The following is a 23,618-nucleotide window of genomic DNA, read 5'->3' as shown; positions in this document are numbered from 1 at the left end:
TGCGCAGTGGGGCCTGGGAAGCTGCTGCGGCAGGTACCTGGCAGCTGTGCCGTCCCCTCCCCGCACCCTTTCTCCGACGAGGAATATGGGCTGAGCCTTCCGGGTTCAGGCACCAAGAGCCTCACGCTGGGAACAGGGGCAAACCTTGCAGAAGCGTCTGGAGGCGCGAAAGGGTGTGATGCTGACCTCCGGGTCCTCACCATCAGCTCAGAATCCTTTACAAGTGAAAGAATTAATGCCACCATGCTAGCATTTTTTTTTTTAATTGAAACAAGTAAATCAGACAATTACAAGAATTGTACAGAGGTTAACAGCCTGAAACGACCCCTTGGGTCCAAGCAGATGACACGTGCACATCACCTTCCACAAAAGGCCCAGGCGCCGGAGCGGGAAGAAGGGCCCACACACACCCAGAGAGCACGCGGCTTTCTCTCCCCTTCTGGGGCTCCTGCCCCTCCCCACAGGAGGCAGCAGTTCTCTGGAAACCTCTGCTTGTCAAAAAAAGCCTCTAGGAACCAGCCAGAGAGCAGGTGTGGGTGGGCCTCGCTTGGAGAAGTAGTGCTTGTTGGCACTGCTCAGATCAGCACTTCTCCCAGGTGCAGATCCAAGCTGGAGAGGAAAAGGCAGAAAACACAAATCTCATTCTAGAAACACACACACACAAACCTTGTATTACACACTCCATAAAATCCAAAAAGGCTTTTCTGTTTTGTTTTTGGTTCTTTTTTGGTGGCAGGGATTCAAAGGGAGAACTCTCACCTTCTTCTGGTTACCATTCACATTAGCAAAAAGCCCTGTTACAAAAAGGAAAAGGAAATAAAATCGTCTTTTTATCGAGAGTCATTCCAGAGGATGAGTAAACAATAAGCAGATTCTGCCAGACAGCAGTGGGGCTGCATTTCCGTGCTGGCGCCTCTCACCCCACACCCACTCAGCGATGAGAACCGTGTATAAGTGCTGGCCACGGGCTCTGAGCAGCGGCCCCCCCATCAGCGCGGCCACCTCTCACTGGGTGAAGCTTAAACGGAGCGTGGGTACCACTGGCTTCCTACGAGTTTTAGCGGCAGGAGGACGGAGGGTCCCGCCTAGCGGCCGGGCCCGCGGCTACTGCTGCTCGGCCTGCCTCCTGCGGTAGTTGCTGTAGGCCTCCTCGAACATGGCCCTGCAGGGGAACCGGGCCTTCAGCCTGGAGCAGATGAGGAAGGAGCCCCCCATCTTCCTGTGCAACGAGTAGGTCTCCTCGGGCGGCGGGACAAGCCGGTGCTTCAGCATGACGGGGATCAGGTTGTGGATCTTCTCGGTGGTGCTCTGGGTGCCAAAGTCAAAGGGCTCCTCCGAGGCAAAGGCCTCCCCCAGGATAAGGATGGCATCCAAGTGGGCATCTTCCATGGCCTGGAGGGAGGTGAGTGGAGGCAAGATCAAAGAGCCCTCACCAGCCCAGGGCTCCCATCACGGGGCCTAGACTGAGTGCTCGCCGACGAGAGGGCCAGGTAGGTGAGTGTTTCAACCAGACTGAAGAACGTTAACCAGGGTGTAAACCCAAACCAACAGGGGCCAGGAGAACATCATTAATGTGTGAACTGGGCTCCGTGGAAGAAGAAAGGAAGTGGCGGGGTCCGCGGCCGAAACACCTGTCATTCCCAGAAGAACAGTCTATAGGCCTGAGCTGACCTGAGCCTCTGCACTCCTCGTAGGTGGTAGACCTGAGACCACCTGTGTGTCTGCAACCCTTCCCCACTGTCATCAGGAGAGGAAAGTGCTGCTTTCTGAGTGGGTTCTGGGTGACAGGAACACAGATGGTCGCCCCTTCATGTAAAGGGCTGCTACGACTACTTCCAGCGCTCCCCTCACCCCTTCCCCGGTGAGGCCTGAGCAAGTGAGGGCTGTGCTTTGCCATCCCATCTGCCCACCCGGGCCCCGAGCGCCAACACGATGACTGGGATCTCGAATGGGCTGGAGTGGGGCATAAAACAAGAGCTTGGTGGCCAGTCCCCTGGCATTCTGAGACCCTCAGCCCCGGGGCTGGGGCCGGGCCGGCCCAGGGGCCCTGTGGAGACCCTCGAGAGCAGCTGTCACTTCTGATCTCATTTGTAAACTGAGATTCCCTTCAGATTTCAAGGGAAAAGCAGTCCATGGCCCGGGGCTGAGTCTGGCTCAGCAGGCCTTGTTCGTCTCCAGAGTCACGGTTGGAGGGTGCGGGGGTGGGGGGGTGGGGAGCTCACCTTGACCTCGTAGCCGGTGAGGAACTTCATCTCGATGGACTTCTTCAGCACGGCCTCCCTGTCCCGGTTAGCAGCAGCCCTGATGATCTGGGCGGAGGTGCAGAGGGGACCGTGGGCAGCACGCAGAGGGGAGCTCCTGGGGGTCCAGGGAGCCAGCACTGCCCCTCCCCACACAGGCCAGCTGCCGGCCCACCCACCTTTCCCCTTTACTCCCCTGAGCCCGAGGTGGCTGCGGCCTCATCCACGGGCACCAAATGCTGCAGACAGGCAGGGACATGAGGACAGAAGCCCGCCCGCCCGCCCACTCCTGAGTCCCAAGCATCCCATCTGAGCCTCAGGAGAGCAAGGGCCAAGGCCAAGCCCTGCCTCCACCCCTACCTGGATGTAGAGGTCCGTGAAGGATCTGTCATATTCCCGAGTTGCCCCGAAGTCCAGAAGAGCCACCTGGGAACGGGCGATACCAGGGAGGGTTTGCCCCAGTGGAGCACGGGTTGGGGAGACAGGGCGGCAGAAGGCTGAGACCCCCAGATCTCGGACCCTGCTCCAGCGGAGCTCAGGCTCCCTGTGGGGGCCCCACCGGGCACTCACCTTGTGCTGCTGAGGGTCATAAAAGAAGTTGGACCAGTTGGGGTCTGTCTGCATGAAGTGGAACTCGAACAGCTCCCTCAGGCACAGGACCAGGATGTTGTAGCAGATCTGGGGGCCGGGTGGGTCCTCGTCACCAGCACCGGGCCACCCGGTGGCCCCTGGATCTGGGCCGGGGAAGCTTGACTCCCATTTCCCTCCCCATCTTCCACCCCATCCTGCCTCACGCCCAGAGCTGACTTTGAGGCCAAGCGTACCACCAGGTGGGTAAACGCAGCAGCCCTCCTGCCCGCTCTGCCCCACAGTGGGGCCTCGGGGATCCAGGCCCACCCTGTGACCCACCTCATTCCGGATCTCCTGGCTCAGCCCCTCGGCCTGGTCCAGGGGGAAGCCAGACACCAGCTCCGTGGTCAGCACATGGGGGCTGCAGAGCTCGTCCACAATCTCGGGCACGTAGAAGAAGGGGTGGTCCTTCAGCAGCTCCCTAGCAGGGGCGGATGGGAGGTCACACCCGGGCCTCCTTGATCCCACCCAAGCAACACGCTGGGGCGACACACAGGACAGCAAGGGGCTGAGCCCCCCAGGTGGAGGAGGGCCCTGCCCCGAGCTGGGCGGGACACGGCCCCGGCCTCAGGCCCCAACCCCAGCCATCGCCCCTCAGAGCCGGGGGAAGTGGCGGGGGGGGCCTTCAGCCCACAATGGGCTGCCCGAAGCCGCCCCTTCTGTCTCCCCAGCGGGAGCAACGGGCAAGGGCCCGAGGCTGGAGCCGCACCTGAACCTGCGGGCACAGGCGGCCTCTCGCTGGTAGTCACACTCGAGGGTCAGCTCCCGCCTCAGCACGTCGATCAGGTGCTCAGGGAACAGGCCTGGGCCAGGGAGGAGGGCGTCAGGGGGACTGGGGGCTCCCCGGGAGGCCCCCCGGGGTCCCCAGAGCCCGCCCACAGGCCTGCCCTTGCCCAGCGGCAGCCTCAGACCTTCTGGAAGCATGTTGCTCATGTTCAGCACGGCCATGAGGTTGTTGACGTCACTGCTGATGCTCTGGGCCACGCCGGGGTACTGCGGGGGACAGAGGGGAGTCAGGCAGACAGACACAGCAGGGCCCCGCGGCGCCCCCGCCCCCCTGCCACCCACCAGCTGCCCAGCTGTGTCCCTCCCGGACCCCGCACCTCCGCGAGGCAGAGCCAAGACCCACCAGGGCTGCCGTGACCCCCGGGCTCACTGCGACCCTGCTCTCCACCACCGACCACTCCCTCCCCCATCCCCATCCCTGCGGCTCAGGCCCCAGACAGTCACTTGTCCCCAGTCCCTGCCCCCACCAAACCAAGCGTGCTGGGAGGCTGTCCTCCCTCCTACAGTCACTCACTTAGCAAATACTTCTCGGCACCCACCGCTGACCAGGTGCCGGGACAGAAGTGAAGAGACACAGGCCCTGGCCTGGGCACGGGGACACACAGGGGACGTGGGGTGCAGAGGCCCCGCACTGCAGGGCCCGGCTCGGCCCTGTGCAGCCCCTCAGGGCACTGAGCCCACACCCCGGGTGCCCACCTGGATCTTCATGGCCACCTCGCGGCCGCCCTTCATGCGGGCCAGGTGCACCTGCCCGATAGAGGCGGCTGCAAAGGGCCGCTCCTCAAAGTACTCCAGCTTGTCCCGCCAGCTGGGGCCCAGGTCGTTGTTGAGAGTTTTCTGGAGGGAGAGGCCAGGGAGGGGCCATGAGCACCGCCGGGGACACCCTGAGGGGCCCTCCCCAACCCCTCCCGCAGGGCTGCCAGCGCCCGGACCCTGAGCCGCACCGGCCTCACCGTCATCTGCTTCAGCGGCATGAAGTCTGCGCTCTGCCTGACCCGCTCGAAGATCTTGGCCAGGTGGGGGTTGATGAAGGCGTCGTCTGGAAGGCAGCAGAGCATTCAGAGAGCATTCCGAGACCCCTCGGAAGGAGGGTGCACAGGCCACCTCGATCAGCCCTGCCCAGCGAGGTCTCCCGGGGGGTAGGCCGAGGTGCCGCTCTGCCCTTCACACGCTGAACCCAAGGTTCAGAGAAGACGAGGCACAGGCCCAACGCCACACAGCAGGCCCAGCCTCAGGTTCTTCCTGCTCCCGCGGAGCGTTTCCCCATCGGCACACAGACCCTTGATACTGCGGACCAAGGCTCCAGAGGGGACGCAGGGACGCTGACCCGTGCACGCTCCTGGCCCACCTCAGCCAACAACCAAATCCGAGACCCCCGCAGCCCGGCCCACGGCACCCCTCCCCAGCCGGGCACTGGGTGCGTCTGTGCAGCTGGGGCCCTGCCGATGGCGTGCGGGGCAGCGTGTGCCGCGGCCTATGAACTCACCCTCACCCAGGGACCTGAGGAGGTGGATTCCTTAGAAAGAGTAGGCATAGCTTTTTATGATTATAAAAGAAAGACATTTAGGGAACAAAGCGTATTAAATGTTTAAAATACCCATAATCTACCTACAGAGAACTACTGATCTCTTTTTTCGTTTTGACCCTTTCCTATGCGTTTTTCCCTGACTGCAGTCACGCTGCCTGGAGACGCTCTGGCCGACTCCCCTCCTGCAGCCGTTTCTCACGAGCACTTGCCACGTCGTTGAATAGCTTTCTGAAATATTCTGTAACACACACAGAAGCTTCAACACGCAGCTCACTAGCCGGACGGCGGCTGACTTCAGTTTGTTTATTTGAGACCAGAAAGAATCCTTCGATGAAGCCGCTCCTGCAGAGCCCTGACCGCATCTCTGAGGCTCTCCGTCCTAGAGGCGGGGCTCACGCACGGAAGGGCTTCCGAGGGGCGCGTGCCACTCCAGAGTCCGCACCGGCACAGGCAGTGCCCGCGCCCACCTGCCTGGGTGGTTACTCCTGTCCTGCACTTGGCCACTTCAGCGAGTCCATCTGACTGCTTGTGGGGGGACTGGCTGTGCTCCCACTCAGGACAGCAGCCCCTCGGGTGCTCCTCCCTGGGAGGCACCATCAGAAGCCCGGAGGGCCCCCCGAACCCCAGCTCTGCTCTGGGGGCTGCAATGAGCCAGCCTCCGGCTCAGCCGCCGCCGTCTCCCCTGGCCTTCCTTCCTCGGGGCCACACAGCCCATGCCCCGGTGTCACGCCACCGCAGGCCCGTGAGCTCCCCAAACAGCACCCTCGGACCACCGCGCGGGGCACCAGGGGGAATCAGCCGGACTCTCCCCAACTTTTGAGACGCCAGGACCTCTGGACATGTCAAAACACTCAGAAAGAAGATGGAAAAACAACCGTGGGCTCCTATTTCAGACACTGTTTTTAAACATCCCAGGTGGGTTAACAGCCAAGCTTCAAACAAGAGAAGCCCGTGGGCAGGAAACCTCCCACCCCTTCCCATCGGGGCCAGGTGCGGCGCCCCCCACTGCTCGCCCCCAGCTCCCCTCCCTACGCTGCCTCACCGCCCCCAGCCCGCGCAGCCGCACTCACCCTGGATGCTCAGCATCTGGCCCAGCTTGAGCGCCGCCCCGCGCACCTTGCACAGCGTCCGCACGATGCGCTCCGCGTTGGCCTCTGACAGGAAGGGGCTGGAATCCAGCACGGCCTTCTTCCCTGCAGAGGAGCGAAGTCACCATGGCCTCCCTCAGGCGGGACTGCTGGGCCTGGGATCCCCCAGAGGCCCCTCCACCCGCCCCTGGTTGTGGGTCCAGGGACAATAACAAGACGTCAGGGTTTAACACGTTTTAAGTGAGATGCAGTAAAGTCCCAGCACAGAGCTTGACACAAAGGGCTCAGTCAACGTCTTTCCTCCTCGGGGTCCACAAAACCGGCAATGCAACTTTAACCCCACGTTTCACACCCACCTCCCAGATGCCGAGGAAGGCCCTCGGGGGCCACCCAGGTCTCCCCAGGCCCACCTCCAACACCATCCCAACACACACACACACACACACAGGCTCGCCCACGGGGTCTCTCCCTCCGTATCAGCCCCTGCCAAGTCACTGTCCCTCGCCCCTCAGTGTGCTGGACAAAGGTCACCAGCACCCTTGGACTCTCTGCACAGTCACCTGGGGCCACTGGCTGCAGTGAGAGCGCAGTCCTCAAGGGAGGGGAGCTCAGGGTCAAGGACAGCCTCACCCGGCTGGTGCCAGCTGGCCTGGGGAGAACGCATAGGGACCTCAGGTGTGCGGACAACCTCCATTCAGCACAGTTGGGGGTGGGAGGGTGCAGGGTGGTGACTCAAGGTGATGAGGAGGGGGTGACCCAGTGGCAGTTGGTGCTTTTCCTGCCCTCTGTCCTGTGAGCCCAGTTAGATCAGGAACCCCCGAGGGCTGCCCCCCACAGAGCCTGGCACCCTCCTCAGCCAGCATCACCACGGGCCTGGCCCAGCGCTCAGAGTGGGTCTGAGCTGGGTCCCCAAGGCGCGAACACGGGAGGCGGCCGTCATGCCACTGCCCTCTGTCCGGGGCCGTGCCCAGCTTGGCCTCTGATACACCAGGGTGGGTGGGCTGCAGGGGGATGTGAGACTGAAGGCCCACACCTGAGGCAGCTGTTAGGCCTGCGCGGGGTTAGGCTCACCCCAAGGTCCCGGACAGCAGGACAGGGTCCCGGGAAGGGGAGAGATCTCAGCTCCACAGGAAGCAGCCCAGCTGCCGGGGGTCAAGAAAGCTGTAGCCCCTGGGCAGGGCCACTCCAGGGTGTCTAGGCCAAGAAGGGTGCCCAGATCACCCCTCGCCTCGGGCAGCAGCAGGGATAGGCGGCCCTCTATGTCCGCTCTGCCCTCCCCAGCCCCTGGGCCCTGTGGGCCGGGACCTGGGCCTGTGTCCCTGAGGAGAGGCGGGCAGGGCAGAGACGCCACGGCCCCGGCAGGAGGAGGGAGATCTTCTCCCCTAGGGACACAGCAGACCCGGGCGACAGCGGCGCCCCCGAAATCCAGGGACGGCGCCCGGCCCTCTTGAGCTTCCCAGGCAGCCACTCCTCACGGCTGGCCACTGTCCACAGGCTGGAGTCTGGGTCCCTGCCCGGGCAAGGCTGGTTCTGAAAACAACCCGGGGGGAGCCGGGGGTGTTCAAGGGTGTGGTGGGCACGTGCCCCCCTCAGGAGAGGCTTAGCCCCTGGGGAGGCCTGGGCCAGGCTGGTCGGTGCCCTCCAGGCCCAGGGGTTCCCAGGCCTGCTCAGGAAGCTAGAGCACGTCCCTCTGGGCCTGAGCCCCGTGTCCTGCTCTTGGGCCAGTGGCACCTAGGCCTCTTGACCCCCAACAAGGGCCACCGCCTCCCTGACAAAGGACACCAGCTGTAACCTTGGGGCCAGTATAGCTTCTTTCCTGCTTGGACGGGGCAGGACGGAGGGCAGCCAGTTTTGAGGGGGACGATGGGAGAGGTTGTGCCTGGGGAAGGCTGGCTTCTCACTTCCCAGAGTCTCAGCACCAACACTAAAAATACCCTCCCTAATCCTCTCTGCTCTCCCGTCCCTTCCAAGGACACACACATACTCAGGGGCCTGGAGGACAGGCTAGCACCTTCTCCGCAGAGCCCCCATCCCCTCGAGAGGGTCCTGCAGGTGAAGCGGGGCCATCCAGGTGGCTGGCAGGCCCCCCTTCAGGGCCCCCAGGCTGTAGCTAGGGCCTCAGGGACCACAGCACAGCAGGGCAGTGGGGATCACTCAGGGTCCCCAGGGAAGGGGGGAGGAGGTGTCAAGTACCGGAACGAACTGATGTCCCCTGAATGGGCCAGGGGCAGGGGGCACTCAGCCCAGAACTTCAGGTAAACTTTGAGAAATCCACCAAGCAGATGGCTCTAGCAGGGCTGCTCTCAACAGCCCCCAGGACCCTGCTGAAGGGAAAGCGTCCTGCACCTGCCTAGCCGCCTCCCCCCAACACCTGGACAAGCCTGGGGGAGGGGACCGGGCAGGAGGTGGGTGGAGCCTCCAGCTGCCCCCTGACCCATGGTCAGAGCACCCTAAGCACCCCAGGTTTCAGAGCAGCCGGTCTGCAGAATGTTCTCCATGGAGCACCACCCACAGCTGGCCACCCAGACAAGGCGAACTGAGTGTTCTGACCTGACCCCGGGCTGACCCTGGGAGGCAGGGGACAGAGGAGTCACGATCTTCACCTCAGAGACAAAGAGTCTGAAGCTGGAGGGGTAATGGCCACCCCAGGTCACGAGGTGGGGGAATGGGGGGCCCATGGGGTCTGTTCCAGCAGCTCCCACGCCCCTCGACCACAGCCAAACGGGGAGCCCTGGGCACCTGACCTGGCCAGACCTGGGACCCCAGCGGCTCTGCAGAGCGGGGGCAGAGGCAGGGCCAAACCGGAGGCTCCTATCAGAAGAGGGAAGGTGTGCGGGCCCGGAGGAACCAGGACGGCTGGGTGAGCCAACGTGGGCCGGGACAGGAACAGAACAGCCTTCAGGCCTCAAACTCCAGGGCTGCCGTGAACACGGAACACAAGATGAAAGGTGCCTCTGGAGGCCAACCCTCGGGGAACGCAGGTGGGAGCTGGGAGCTGACAGGCCCAACTCTCAGGGCCCACCCTGCCCTCCCCATCAAGGGCCCAGCTCACCTGAGGGGTCCTCAGGGCGGAGGCTCTTCTTGGCGACCTCGGCCAGGGCCCCGAAGCCCAGACCCACGGCCAGACCTGCAAGGAGGAGGTTGAGGGCTCTGGACATTCGCTCAGGGGCTGCCCACTGCCCGCCACCCACGAGGCCCGGAGCAGCCCCACACAGACACCTGCCTCGCTCCCCTGGGAACCTTTGCTGACACTCCAGACATCTTGAAAAGGGAGGGGATAAGGAGGTAGGAGATACACAGCTGTTGTTTTCAGAGAAGACCTGCCTCAAGGTTGGTGCTTTCGCTGGAAAAGCCTCCTCCACCGCCACTTCCATCACCTTTGCTACAGGCTCACGCGACAAACACACACACCTCCAAAACAACGTACGACGGAGAAACGCATTGGGCAAGACGCAGCACAAATGGAATGTGGACCAGGAATGGCTGCAGGCCAAGGACATCCTGACAACACTGGGCATCCCCTTGGGATGCAGCCGCCCACTTCATAGTCTGTGTGAAGAGCCTCCAATACTCTAGAATTCTCTAACCCAGTTCACTGAAGTCGCAAGGAGAGGCATTACCACTGCAATATAAAGCAGTCATTGGTGGAAACTGGAACATTTTGCAAAAGCCATGGGGAGTCCCAGGAGCTCAGGCTACAGCCCTCACTTGCGGGGAAGGCCCCACAGGCACTGACGGTGGTCTAAGGACAGTGGGGTACCAGGCCCTCCTTCTCCCGTCAGCAATCTTTGAAATCAATGAGGTTTATTAACATCTCATTGGTCCAGAGGTTGGAACTGGATGATCCCTACTGTCTAGGAGAGGCCTGAGGAGGCCAGCAGGTGCCACTAAATGCACACAGAAAGCCCAGGAGCCTGGCTCAGGGCCTATTTCCTCTACTGAAATACAGTTCCAGCTGGCTTGGGAGGCGGGTGCACACTAGGCGAGAGAGTGAGGAACATTTGGAGGAGCACGCTGACCACAGCAGGAGGGACAGCAAAGACCCAGGGAAGATGCCAAAGATGCCCCGAGGCCAGTGGGCCTTGGCGAGCACAGCCCTGGGGGGCTGGAGTCTCACATCGGGCAAGGACACCTGCACATGCTTCTACATTTTCCAAATTTTCTACAAAGATTATGTATTACTTTTATGAAAATTATTATTGAATTTACTGAAAAAGTTAATGAAAAATACATTTTAAAAATCATAAGAGGATAGCCCAATTTTTTAAGATGTTTTTGCAGTACATTTTACCCACCATTACACAACCGTTCACCCTCTGCTTTGCCAGGTAGCTCCTGCCTCATGGGTCAGTGTGAGGATTAAACAGCTGAATAAGAGTGAAGCCCTCCCAGAAGGGCTGGGCGTAAGGCAACACTACTCAGGTGTTCGCTATTGCTGTCCTTTCTCCTATTCAAAGGGCTAGACCAGTGCTGCCAAAAAAATATAATGCCAGCCACGTATATGATTTTAAATTTTCTGGGGGCTATGTTAAAAAAGGCAAAAAGAAGCATGTGAAAGGAATTCTGATCATATATTTTACTTAGCCCAGTGTATCCAAAACATTATCACTTCAACAAGTACTCAGTATACACATCGTTAGAGAGATGTTACTTTTTTTATTTTTTTTTTTGTACTAAGTCTTCAAAATCCAATGTGCGTTTCGTCCTCGAAGCATGTCTCAGCTTGGACCAGCCACGTTTCAAGTGCTCAACACCCCACGCTGCTGGTGGGTCAGCACAAGGGCAGCACAAGGCAAGTTCTGGCGACCAGAGCAGAGGCCACGGTCATCTGGAAATGCCCCCAAGGACACCCTGGCGTGCTGGGATGGAGCTGCCACGCCCTGTTTCCCTCTGACACCCCAACCCAGCCCCGGAGGACACTGGGCACAGGGCTGCGTCCCCGGTCAAATGGTAACACCCCTCCCCTCCCCCCACCTCAGCACACTGTCCAACTCAGCAAACGAATGGCAACAGCAACGCTAACCTTCAAACTGCAGTGACCTTCCCCAATGTCTCTCCGCCTCTAGATTTTTCTCTGCCTACATCAAGTCCAAAGACAAGCCTACCAAAGAGGCAGACGTGTCAAAGGTTACCCAGGCTGGCCACTGAGAGCAGACGCCGAGCGCCCTTCTCTGCAGGGCCCCCAGCTGGGCCCCCTCACACGCTCTGCCAAACTCTTCTCTGGCCCATTCTGGGCTGCTGGGCAGAGCCAAAGCTCTCCAAGGCCAAGGACCTGTCACTGAACACTGAATCACGGAGGGAACATTCTGCAAAACAGGCCGCAGGCTCCTTCTGTGCCCCTGCGAGCTCCCTCAGGGCCAGGTCCGAGGAGCTGCCAAGGGACAGGCTCCCCACTGCGGTCCCGCCGGCCCGGACCTCAGGAGCTCCTGCTCTAGTGACCCAAGAACAGGCTGGCCCTCCCGCCATCCCCAACCTGGCAGAGGCCAGCCAGGCTCTTCCTCCCCCGCCCCCGGAGCCGGGCGGCACCTGCAGGCAGCTCCTGGGAGATCAGCGCCTCTGCCTCGGACTCCCCGCGTTGGTGAGGACAGCCCGAGCCCATGCTCGCTCAGTCTCCGGAGTCACCTGAGGCCTTCCACTCCACCTCGGCCCCCCAGCCCTTAGGACAGCGCCTGTCCATGTTCTGACCCACAGGCAGGCCCGGCCCGGCCCGGCCCACACGGATGTCCCAGGGGAGACCAGCCACAGAACTGGCTCCACGGGCCCATGGCCACCATCAGCAGCCTGGCCACCACCCTAGCCTGTGAGAAGGCGCCAGCCCTTTCCAAGAAAGTTCCTGACATTTCTCTCACAAACGGAGATTTTGCAGGCAAGAAACGCGGTGGCAGTGACGAGCAGCAAGGAGCAGGGTCTCCCCAAGGGGGTGAGGGTGCTTTGGGCCGCTTTCCAGGCTGTGGGACTGATCAGGGGGCCCAGGCCCCTGGCCCAGCTCCTTCCTCCCCGAAGTCCCTCTGCAGGTCCTCAGAGCCAAATGAGTGCCCCCTGAGCAGCACCCCACAGACACAGAGGAAACACGTGAATAAAAACCTCCTAACAAACAGCACCATCTGTGAGGAGGCTTAGTGAGGGGCGCCTAACCTGCCGGAACCCCCAGGCATGTTCACAGAGCGAGGCTGGACGGAGGCCCTCTGCAGCAGTGCGGGCCAGATCTGAGGGTAAAGCCGCTTCACTCACACAGCACCACCCACGTGCCAGGCACTGTTCTCAGGCCTCCCTTTTCCAACACATCCAACAATCCTTCTGATCTGATTAGACAAGAAAGTCCACACAGCAAAGGCAGCGGACAAGGACATTTCCTTCACTTCAAGGTGTTCCCGAACCCTTGGTAATTCCACCTTCTCTTCCATCACCCTGCGTCCTCCACGCTGTGCCAGCACCAGGCACCGGGAAGAAGAGGGGGCCTGGGAGGGGGCTGCAACCCGCAGCATCGCAGGAAGGAGGAGAGGAAGGAGCAGTGGGCAAAGCTCCCTGTAGAACGTTCTCATCGGTTCTCAGAACTAGGCCAGAGCGGGGCGGGGGGAGGCCTGACAGCCCCTCTGCCGGCTCAGGGGAGACGGGATGAATTCGGGGGCGACAGGCTCAGCCTGCCACGTGTACGATACAGGCCTCCTCAGCCCGGATCCCAGGACTGTCACAGATGCACATATGGGCCTGGGTGACTGGCAAGTGTGGCTCAGCTCCCTCATCTGTAACTGGAGATTATAACTGCCCTAATCTCCTTCACAGAGGCTCTAAGTGACAGGAAATAGACAAGAGTCCCTTTTAAAGTATGCTCCTGGAAAAAGCAGAAACCGCGCTCCCTCACCCCTGCCAAGGGCACAAACTTCTCTTGGACCTAAAGGGCATCTGTCTTGCTGCCTCAGAGAGCACCGGAGGAGCGCTGGCTACTTAGAGCGACAGCAAGTGTGCAGCGTGTACCCTCAGGAAGTCAGGCACATGGTGCTCAACTCCTTTTGGTAAGTTTTCTCTAGTGCCTACTTTATCTGTTGGTCTCATTTCTATAATCGTCCAGTTCTCCCTCATTTCATAGGTGCAGAGGAGATAAGACATCTCCTCTGAACCTATAATACTGAAGCACAAATGAAAAATATAGAAAAGAGTAGAGGAGATACACATGACAGAAGGGAAAGATCTAACACATGTGTAACTGGAGTCCCAGAAGGAGAGGAGAAAGGGAACAGGGCAGAAACAATATTTGAAGAAATGACCAGAATTTTCCAAAACTGATGAAAGACATCAAGCACAGATTTAAGAAGCTCTGTAATCCCAAGCAGGATAAAAGCAAAGTAAATCATACCCAAGCATGTCACAGTCACACTGCTGGAAAACAAAAGCAAAAGGAAAATTTTAAAAGCAGAGGACAAAATACAAATTACTTTCAAAGGAGCAGCAATAAAACGAATAGCTAAGTTTTCAACAGAAACAATGGAAGTTAAGAAGACAACTGAGGGACTTCTCTGGTGGTCCAGTGGTTAAGACTTTGCGCTTCCACTGCAGGGGGCGCGGGTTCAATCCCTGGTCAGGGAACTAAGATCGCACATGCCGCGTGGTGCGGCCAAAAAACAAAAACAAAACAAAACAAAAAAAAGAAGACAATGGAATAATATTGCTAAAGTGTCCAAAAGAATTAATTTTGAACATGGAGTATTATACCCAGCCAAAATACCTTCTAAAACAAAAGTGTAATAAAGACATTTACACACAAATAAAAACAGAGAATTAATGATTACCACTCTGCACTACAAAAAAAGAGAAAAGGTAGTTCTGCAGAGAAGAAGAAAATTACCCCAAAAGTAATTCTAATATAAAAATGAAGGGAGAGGGCTTCCCTGGTGGCGCAGTGGTTGAGAGTCCGCCTGCCGATGCAGGGGACGCGGGTTCGTGCCCCGGTCTGGGAGGATCCCACATGACACGGAGCGGCTGGGCCCGTGAGCCATGGCCGCTGAGCCTGCGCATCCGGAGCCTGTGCTCTGCAACAGGAGAGGCCCGTGTACAGCAAAAAAAAAAAAAAAAAATGAAGGGAGAAAGAAACACAAAAAGGGTAAATATGTGGCTAATCTAAATTCATACAAGCTATACAAAGAAATAACATCTTGTAAGGTTTAACATATCTTAATAATTTAGTATATAATATAAAACATGTAGAAACAAAATACATATCCACATTAACACACACACAAAGAAGGGATTTAAACTGTTCTGAAGTGCTAGCATTACTGGGGAAGTAGTAAAAATAATCATTTCTATTACCTTGTAGTAAGTCAAGAATGTATGCTGTAATCTCAAGAGAAACCACTAAAAGTATAGTAGAATGATAACACACAAACTAATAAAGAGAAAACATATACAATAAAAAAAAATTCTTTGATTAATTCAAAAGGAGGCAAGGCAAGTGGGGAGAGGGAAGGGGAAAGGGGGAAGAAAGGGGTAGGGAATTAAGAGGTACAAACTATTATGTATAAAATAAATGAGCTACAAGGATATAGTACAGCACAGGGAATATAGCCAATACTTTATAATAGCTACAAATGCAACCTAACCTTTAAAAATTGTGAATCCCTATGTTGTACACTTGAAACTTACATAGTATTATACATCAACTATACCTCAATTAAAAAAAGGTAAAAATTTTTAAAAAGAAGGTAAGACAGAAGAGATAAAAGGAAACAGAATGGATGGGTCAAACAGTAAACAAAGACTAAGACAGTAAATATAAACCCCAATACATCAGCAACTCCATTAAATGTAAATGAACTAAATACATTAGAAGATTAAGATTAATGGTCTGTACCTAAATCACAGGAAAAGAAAATATATATATGCTGTTTACAAAAGACATACCTTAAATATAACAATACAAAAGGCTGAAAGGAGAAGGAAGGAAAAAGATATACGATGCAAACATTGACCACCACCCCCCAAAAGAACAGCTGGAAAACATCAGACAATGTAGACTTTCATAGAGATAAGAGAGATAAGACATAATAATAAAGGAGTCAATCCCCAGGAGGATATAAGAATTCTAAATCTGTAAGCAACCAATAACACAGCTTCAAAACATTAAAGCAAAAATTGACAGAACTAAGAGGTAGGTAAATCCATGATCACAGCATAAGACTGTTAAATGTCTCTTTTGATAGCTGACAGAATAAACATACCATCTAGAAAAATGGTACAGATGATCTTATTTGCAAAGCAGAAATAGAGACACAGATGTAGAGAACAAATGTATGGATGCCAAGGGGGAAAGAGGTAGGGTGGGAGGAATTCAGAGACTGGGATTGACACCTATACTTTATTGTTACTATGTGTAAAGCAGACAACTGATGGGAACATACCATAGCACAAGGAAATCTATCTAATGCACTGTGGCAACCTAAATGGAAGGGAAGTCCAAAACGGAGGGGATATCTGTTTTTGTATGGCTGATTCATTTTGTTGTGCAGTGGAGGCTAACACAACATTGTAAAGCAACCATACTCCAATAAAAATTAACTTTAAAAAGAATTTTAAAAAAAGAACAAAAGAATACACATACCAAAAAAATCATTAAAAGATCTGATTAATATGAGTAACAAACTAGACTAGACAGATAGATAAACTGCACCTGACAATGCCAGAATTCTTTTCAGATACACATGGAACATTTACCAATATATTCCCATTGGAGTCAATGGCAAGACCCCTATTTCACAGAAAGGCAAACCAAGGCAAGACCCAAGGTCACAGGAAGCAGGGCCGGAATTATAACCCAAATCTTATGATGACCTAAAGCCCAGTTCTGACCCCAAATCCAATATCTAATGCTATCTTTCATTTCATTCTCCAACAAAATCTAATATCCAAAGATCACCATGCCCATAGCATCAGAGCCATAATGTCCCACAGCCAAATTAGACCTAGAGTTCCTGCACCATCTCAGCATCAGAATGAGCCACCCAAATGGAAAGCCCTGCCTTCTGCCTCTATATAGCTGAATACCTGCTGCTGACCTTCTCAAATACAATCCTACCCCCCTGAGACCTAGAGCAATCCCTTTCTTTCATACCTGCAGTGTAACAACTTCCTAAAGTCTGTTAGTCTACACCTCAAAAACATCTCACCCTCATGAGGGGAAGAAAGCCCAGAAGTATTTTCTAGGAGAAGAAGGTAGAGCAGTGTTACTTCCAACTGTTTAGATAATGACCCACCAGTAAGCCATATACTTCACAATGCAATGAAGAACATACATCAGTAGTATATTTAGATCTCTGAAACAGAAATATTTTTGCAACATGTGCAGTTCTAAGGATCTATGATACTAATTCTGATCCTTTTCTATTCAATTCCATTCTATTTAGTTTGTTTTTTAAATTCTGGTCCTGACCCACTAAACTGATTTCACACTCACTAAAGGGTCATAAACCCCAGTTTGAAAACCTCTGGATAGGGTAGAAGGCCCAGAATTCACCTCTGGGGCCAGAACTTCACGTTCTTTCCAGACCTGGCTCCTCTTTGCTCCCATCCTGCCACCTCTAATCCTGAAACATGAGCTGCCAACTGCTTGGGCAACAACGTGTGCAGCTGAGAATCACAGCTGTGAGCAAATCTCCAGCACAGACTCTGAAGGGCGGCTCCAGGCATCAGGCAGCTGTCAGCAAGGGCTCAAGAGGCTCCTGATGGTGCAAAGCCCATACAAAGACCAGGGTCTCTCCTCACCCCAACCCCAGCTCCCTCTGGCAGCCCACGTCCCCCACGCCTTGAGGGGAGCCCTGTACCCTGGTTTTAACGAAGTTGACTTTTTGTCCTACACGCCTTCCTATACAACCGCTTTCACTTCAGTCTGCTTTCCTTAACCCACCCCCAAAAAGGCCTGACTTCTGCCTGCTTCACCAGGACTTCCATCAGATACTAATTGGCCATCACGACCTTCATCCTAACCACTTTTCCCAAACGGGTCCTCCACTACCCCACCCCGGCAAAGACTCACGAGAGAGGCTTACACCCATTCTAAAATACATCAGTCAAACTAAGCCTTACGGGGACAGAGCTCTGTGGTGAGCCCTGGTCTGCAGTGAGGGGAGGAGGATTATAGGTTACAGAGAAAGACCAACTACAAAGTAAGAAGAGAACAGTTCCTGCCCTCAAACTAATGGGGGAGAGAACAGAATCTCCATCTAATACTTTAAGAATAATAAATGTCCCGACTAATAGCCACTGAGCAAAGCCGGGAGAGTGCCATGTCTTCCGGGGAATAAGGACCACTGGAAGCCACCAGAGCAGCCCATTCTGGTAGTGGCAGCCCAGGGAGTTACAATGTTCTACGAGGAACTGCTTAAAACGCTAACCCATTGAAGTGAAATGAAGCAATAATTTTGTGCTGAAATTCAGATGACACTGTACGCTGGATTCCTGAAAAGCTAAGTAGCAGCAGATGCCACATTTTAAGATAACAATTATGCAAGAAAACCTCAGAGTTGAGAAAATTCTATCCAATTAACCTAGTTTACTCTGAACCCAAGGAAGACAGCCAGCCTTCCTTCAACGTTAGAACCCACACATCAGGCCAGCTTCCAGAGGGCCAGGCTAACAGGGAGCACAGATCCACCCCTGAACAAGGAGTAAGACAGGGTCTCCACAAGAGAAGAGGCAGCCGGGGAGAGCAGCGTGCCCGATGTGCGGTCTGTGGGAGGGGAGACGTACAAACCAGCAAAGCAAAAGGCAGGTAGGTAAAGGCTCAGACACATGAGAGCGGGCTTTCATGACTAGTCAGCACCGGCATCAACAGGAACCAATCGATGAGACCACTGTTACACAGAGCCGCGCAAATAAGCACCTGCCCCAGGTGGGTACGCGAATCAAGTTGCCAAGGCTGTTACTTTCATTAACTGTATTGTCTGGAGAACCTACTGAGGATAAGCGAGCTTTAGAGAAGTCACTCCATCTTCAAGCAGAACCATAGCAAAGGATGGCACTTTCAACAGGAACATCCTGGTCAGATATGACAATACAATGTCATAAAAGCAGAGACAACTGCTGTAAACCTTCACTATAAAATGATCCTCCAACTTGGACGAAGAGAGCACAGCGGGGTACTGAACACAATGGCTATGCAGACCCCTAAAGAAAAGAACAAACTCACAACTCCTCAGCACACTGAAATGGAGGACAGCAGCTCGGGGCCACGGCACCTCGTTATCATTCCACTGATGCCCGCAGGCCCGTGGGAATCCAGCAAACGGGTCCCCAAGTGGCTGGGCAAACACCACTGGGTCCAGGAGCCAAAGAGCCCCACTGTCCCACCTCCTGCCTGCAGGGGCCTCCAAAGGCCTGAGTGAAAAGCTGATGCTGCAGACGCTGCCCCCCGAGAAGCAGAGCCGCAGCCCACAGCGTGGAATCAGCCACGCATCGACCCCCAGGGGTGAGCTGAGGCAGACACTGAATCGCCCACCCATGGAAAACATCCCGGCATGGCTAACACAGGAGCTACCACCCTCCCCGGGGCACCCCTGGGTCCCCAGCCTCCCCGCCGCACACAGGCCCCACGGTGGCCCCCGCTCCACTCACCGGGACTGGCACCTCACCTCCAAAGTTGGCCAACCGCCCAATCCGCGTAACTGGCACCTTCCGCTCGCGAGCCCGCTCACTGAGCTAGAGGGCGAAAAGAAAGAGACCTCAGGGGATCGGTGAACAGGGACAGGACCGACCTTCAGGGGTTCACACCGCCCCCCGCACGCCCTCTCCACCCCCAAAAGGCAGCAGCTCCACCCAGCAGCACACCCCTCCCAGAAGAGGCCTCCGTGTGCCTGACATTCCAGGCCACGGCACCCGAAGAATGTCCCCGAAGAGGGGGCCTGACACCAGCAGCACCGTGGGAAGCCCCCAGCCGCACCCTGGGGGCCCCCTGCACACACCATCTGCTTGTGGGGCTTGCTCTCCGGGCGAGCCTTGGCCTGCCGGGCCTTCTCAATGTCCTCAGCCGTCAGGCCCCCCACAGGGGACTGGTCCTGGTGGTAGAACCTTCGCTGCAGGCCCGTGGCAGAGAATGGGTCTCTGGGGTCCGCAAAGAGCGGCCCGTTCACCCTGCCCATAGGGGAGGCGGCCTGGCCCCGGAGCCCGCCTTCCCTAAAGGGTCCGCTGGCAACATAGGCAGGAGCTGGGCCCTGGCTGCGGGCGTGATCCCAGGGCAGAGGGGACTGATCGGGGGAGGAGGCCGCAGACAGCTCCTCGGAGGCGCCCTCGGCCCTCAGCCCTGAGGAGTGGAATTCTGCTTGCGGGTCGTCAGAGGTCTTGGTATAAGACTCTTCATGCTTCTCCTGACCCTGCAGGGAACAAACGGCAACGTGAGAGGAGCAAGAGGCCGGCCAGGAGCCCCTCCCTGTGTGCATCCCCTTCTGGCCAGGACAGCACACCAGCGCATCCCACCCTCTGACCCTCTGGAGGGCCCTACCATGTCACCACCGTGGCCCGCGGCCAGTGCCGGAGGCGAGCAGCAGCCCAGGAGCCGGGAGGCCCGGATTCCAGCCCTGCTCCTGCCAGGGCTCTGCCGTGTGGGCCCCGGCAAGCCGGCCGCCCGTGGTCCCTGAGCGCCTGCTGGGTGCCCGGCCCAGACCAGGGGAGCGACCACTCTCCCGGCAGCAAGCTCCTCACCTGTAAATCCCGGCTCAAGAGCAGCTACCAGGGCTTTGGGGAAGGGGAACCAGGGCAAAAGATGGGGAAAGCTTTGAGAAGTAAGAGCACAACCGGAGACCAGAGGAGGCGAGCGCAGCACACAGGTAGGGCCACCCTGCCTCTCCAGGCCAGCGCCTTGCGTGCCCCCCGAGGGGCTCTCCCCAGAGGGCTTGTCACATCCAGGACCTGGCCCAGCTCTTCCAGGAGCAGGGGGTACAGGACAGGAGAGGAGGGGGAGAGAACACCATGTTTTCCCTGCAACAGTCGCCGAGACCTGAGCTTCAGGCCCAGGTTGTTTCCACTTTTGAACCCCTCGCGACCTGGAGAGAGTTCCTGAGCCCTCTCTGCCACTTCCTCATCTGAAAAGAGGGTTCCCCCCACAGTCACAGAGTTACGTGCAGCACAGACGGGGCCAGGGGAACAGGGCCGAGAAGGCTATAATTAGAACAGCACTGACTCCTGAAGGGAGGTCGGGGACCTGGATTCCCTGATTCCACTGAAATGGACTCAGTGCATGGAGTGTGGCCTGTAGGTTCTGAAGAAGCAGCAGTAGACCCCAAAGCCTTCTCACGCTCAGCTTTGCAAGACACTGTGGGATCTGAGCAGATAAGACTTGCCCTCCAGAGGAAGGAAAGAGACAGGCTGCTGCTTTCATTTCGTAAGTGGCAAACAGAGGCCAAGAGAGCTAAAATAATCCGGTAAAGGCCCACCAGGCAGCCAACGGCAGAGCAGGTATCCCAAGCCAAGGCCTGCCCCGCAGGCCGCCTGACAGCACCTTCCTCGGAGCAGAAATGAATTCTATTTGGAATCAAGGGGCACCTGTCAGATGGCCAGGGAAGCCCTGGAGTGAGGGAGTCTGGGACAGGGTCCGAGAGCCACGTAACTCCTGTAGCTCCCACACCGGCCGCGGGCTCACCACTCCTTCTGCCCCATTACTCCAGCGCTGGCCACCGGCCCTGCGTGACCATAAGCTGTTTATGTGGCAGCCAAGGGGCCTCAGTGTCTCAACGCGACCAGACTCAGTAAGTGTCTGCCGAATGAATAAGTGAACGAATCCCTTGAGGAGCTAGAGAGAGAGAGGTTTCTGGAGTACCTGCACCTCCGTCCCCTCACAGACAGGGGAGGAACCCACATCTGAGTGTGCAGGGAGAGAATGGGAGTGCACCGGAGACCATCGCCCTGCTCGGCACCTCCTTCGCGGTGGGGAACCGCCACTCCCTCCTACCTCCGAGGGGCTGTCCCAGGGGATGGCCCTGCCTCTTCCAAGGACCGGAGCCAGGCCCGTCCGAGGGGAGCAAAGGGGTGAGCGGGGAGCCTGGGCTCCCTCTCACCCTTCAGGGAGGCCTGCCCATGTCTAGCATGCTCCTCTCCTGGGCGGCCCAAGGGTGCTGGGCAACCTCACTTCCCGGATGCTCCAAGGCAAACACCCAACAGGAAGGCGATGGCTCCTCACCAGCGAAGGCACCAAATGAGGCTGCCAGGGCACAGCCCAGCCTCAGCAGAGAGAGGGCGGGCGGGGAGTCTGAGACTGGGAAGAGGACACAGGATTCCGGTGCTGTCAATCAGTAATCACATCGAACTGCTCAGTCTCAGTTTCCCCATCTGAGAAAGGGGGAAGCATTTGGGTCTGCACCCCTCCCAGGACAGCTGTGAGGCTTGTAAGAGGTCACAGGTGTGAACACCTCTGAAAGCTGAAGCTATCTGCGTAGAGAGAGAGATACAGTACCGCCACTGGACCCTTAGAGAGCATGAGGGGAGAGCTGGGAATCTTAACTCTGAGAATGACCAGAGGCCGGCGGGCTGGGATGTCCCACAGCCTGGAGGAGCGTGCGTGTCCTTGTCCAGAAGGTCAGAGCAGAAATGGGAGGAGTGCGGCAGCAGGGCACCCTTGCAGCACAGCTCCCAACATACACATGCCCAGGCGCACACATGCGTGCACATGCGCACGCGCACACACACAGGCCCCCTCCCCATGCCCTCAGACTGTCAGGAACAGGGGTGGGGACCATGCCGGTGATGCCACGGTGGATGGCGCTCTGCTACAGCAGGCCGTGTTGACAACCACAGCTCCAGCACTCGTTTTTGCTTAAAACCCTCCCCTTGGATGGTGAAACATCAAGGCCCCCTCCCACTGGCACCCCGCCCACTGCCAACTGGCCTCCTTACCTGCACCTGCCCCAAGACCATGCCGATCTGCTCTGCGGCCGTGGACTGCAGGGCCCTGGCCGCCATAATGAGCTCCCTGCTGAGGCCCAGGTGCTGCAGGTGGGTCTCCACGGCCGCCTGGGTCAGCTTGGCAAGGCCTTTGACCACCATGATGGTGTCCCCCAACATGGAAGCCATCCTTCAGGGCTGGAAGAGAGTGGGCTAAGTCAGGGTCGGGGCTCCACGCCTCACACAGCGTCGCACTCACACGGGCCACCTCTACCCCAAACTATGGCTGTTTGGTTTTTCCAATGACCTCCCCTTCTGATCCAGGTTGACTGAGAGAAAAGAGAGGAAGGGCCCAGGGTTCAAGGTAAACTGAGTGACTCCCCACACGGCAGGGCGCCGAGCAGGAAGAGAGAGTCCGTGGAGTCAGGGCTGTGCGCCTGGACCATGTTTCCTCACCTGGGCCTCACAGCCACCTCGTGGCACAGACAAGTAAAGGGATTTGCCCAAAGTCTCTCAGCCACCAAGTGGCAGAACCAGGACTTGAATCTGGGTGTCCTGATTTAGTCCAGAGCTCTTCCCTCTGGACCAAAACCGTAGGTTGGGGAAGGAATGAAACAGGAGGGAAGGGAGCAAGGCACAACCTCTGAAAGAATGACATAGCCCAAGGACATGACATAAACTGATTAGAACCAAATGGGTCCAAGATGGCGGAGAAGTCAACTTCCACTAGACCTTGAGCCTCAGTATACGCTCACTGTAACGCATCAGCAAGCTAAATGACACGCCCACAGGCGCCACGACAGTTCCAAGACCAACCATAAGGATCAAAAAGTGGGCCGTGGCCCAATTCCTGGAAATCCCCGCCCCTTCCTGAAATAGCTGGAATACCCCTCCCACTCATTAGCCTATGAAATTACCCACCCCTATAAAAACCAACAACCCCATACCCTGGTGCCTTTCTCACCTTCCGAGATGGCCCACACTCTGTCTGTGGAGTGTGTTTCTCTCTAAATAAATCCACTCTCACTGAATTCTTCCTGCGATGAGACATCAAGAACCTGAGCTTCAGAGCCTGAACCAAGATGACAGAGTAGAAGGACGTGCTCTCGCTCCCTCCTGTGAGGACACCAAAGTCACAACTAGCTGCGGGACAATCATCGACAGGAAGACATTGGAACTCACCAAAAAAGACACCCCACATCCAAAGACAAAGGAGAAGCCACAGTGAGACGCTAGGAGGGGCGCAATCACAGCAAAATCAAATCCCATAACTGCTGGGTGGGTGACTCACAGACTGGAGAACACTTATACCACAGAAGTCCACCCACTGCAGTGAAGGGTCTGAGCCCCACGTCAGGCTTCCCAACGTGGGTGTGCGGCAACGGGAGGGAGAATTCCTAGAGAACCAGACTTTGAAGCCTAGTGGGATTTGATGCAGGACTGGGGGAAACAAAGTCTCCACTCTTGGAGGGCACACACAAACCG

At 56.6% G+C, this 23,618-nt stretch overlaps 1 protein-coding gene across 6 annotated transcripts in view; it reads right to left on the bottom strand.

The window, feature by feature from the left end:
- Window positions 1-251: 251 nt before the first annotated feature.
- Window positions 252-23,618, bottom strand: part of COQ8A (coenzyme Q8A) — a 49,427-nt gene continuing 26,060 nt past the window's right edge. For 3 of the 6 annotated variants that reach the window (XM_029228917.1, XM_029228916.1, XM_029228919.1), the window contains exons 2-15: window positions 22,146-22,331; window positions 19,223-19,630; window positions 18,893-18,959; window positions 9,325-9,399; window positions 6,255-6,377; window positions 4,610-4,695; window positions 4,353-4,493; window positions 3,782-3,863; window positions 3,580-3,673; window positions 3,150-3,291; window positions 2,811-2,918; window positions 2,601-2,666; window positions 2,223-2,309; window positions 252-1,392 (exon numbers count right to left, since the gene is read on the bottom strand). In XM_029228917.1, coding sequence (XP_029084750.1) covers window positions 1,105-1,392; window positions 2,223-2,309; window positions 2,601-2,666; window positions 2,811-2,918; window positions 3,150-3,291; window positions 3,580-3,673; window positions 3,782-3,863; window positions 4,353-4,493; window positions 4,610-4,695; window positions 6,255-6,377; window positions 9,325-9,399; window positions 18,893-18,959; window positions 19,223-19,630; window positions 22,146-22,322 — 1,944 coding nt within the window. In that variant the 5' untranslated portion in view covers window positions 22,323-22,331 and the 3' untranslated portion in view covers window positions 252-1,104. Of the gene's footprint in view, window positions 1,393-2,222; window positions 2,310-2,600; window positions 2,667-2,810; window positions 2,919-3,149; window positions 3,292-3,579; window positions 3,674-3,781; window positions 3,864-4,352; window positions 4,494-4,609; window positions 4,696-6,254; window positions 6,378-9,324; window positions 9,400-18,892; window positions 18,960-19,222; window positions 19,631-22,145; window positions 22,332-23,097; window positions 23,113-23,618 lie in introns of those variants that run through there. The other 3 variants (XM_029228920.1, XM_029228915.1, XM_029228921.1) reach the window with 3 other exon arrangements.

This window comes from Monodon monoceros, unplaced genomic scaffold, assembly GCF_005190385.1.
Source record: "Monodon monoceros isolate NGI ecotype Baffin Bay Population unplaced genomic scaffold, NGI_Narwhal_1 Super_Scaffold_18, whole genome shotgun sequence".
NCBI lineage: Eukaryota > Metazoa > Chordata > Mammalia > Artiodactyla > Monodontidae > Monodon > Monodon monoceros.
This window is presented reverse-complemented; position numbering and strand designations above follow the sequence as displayed.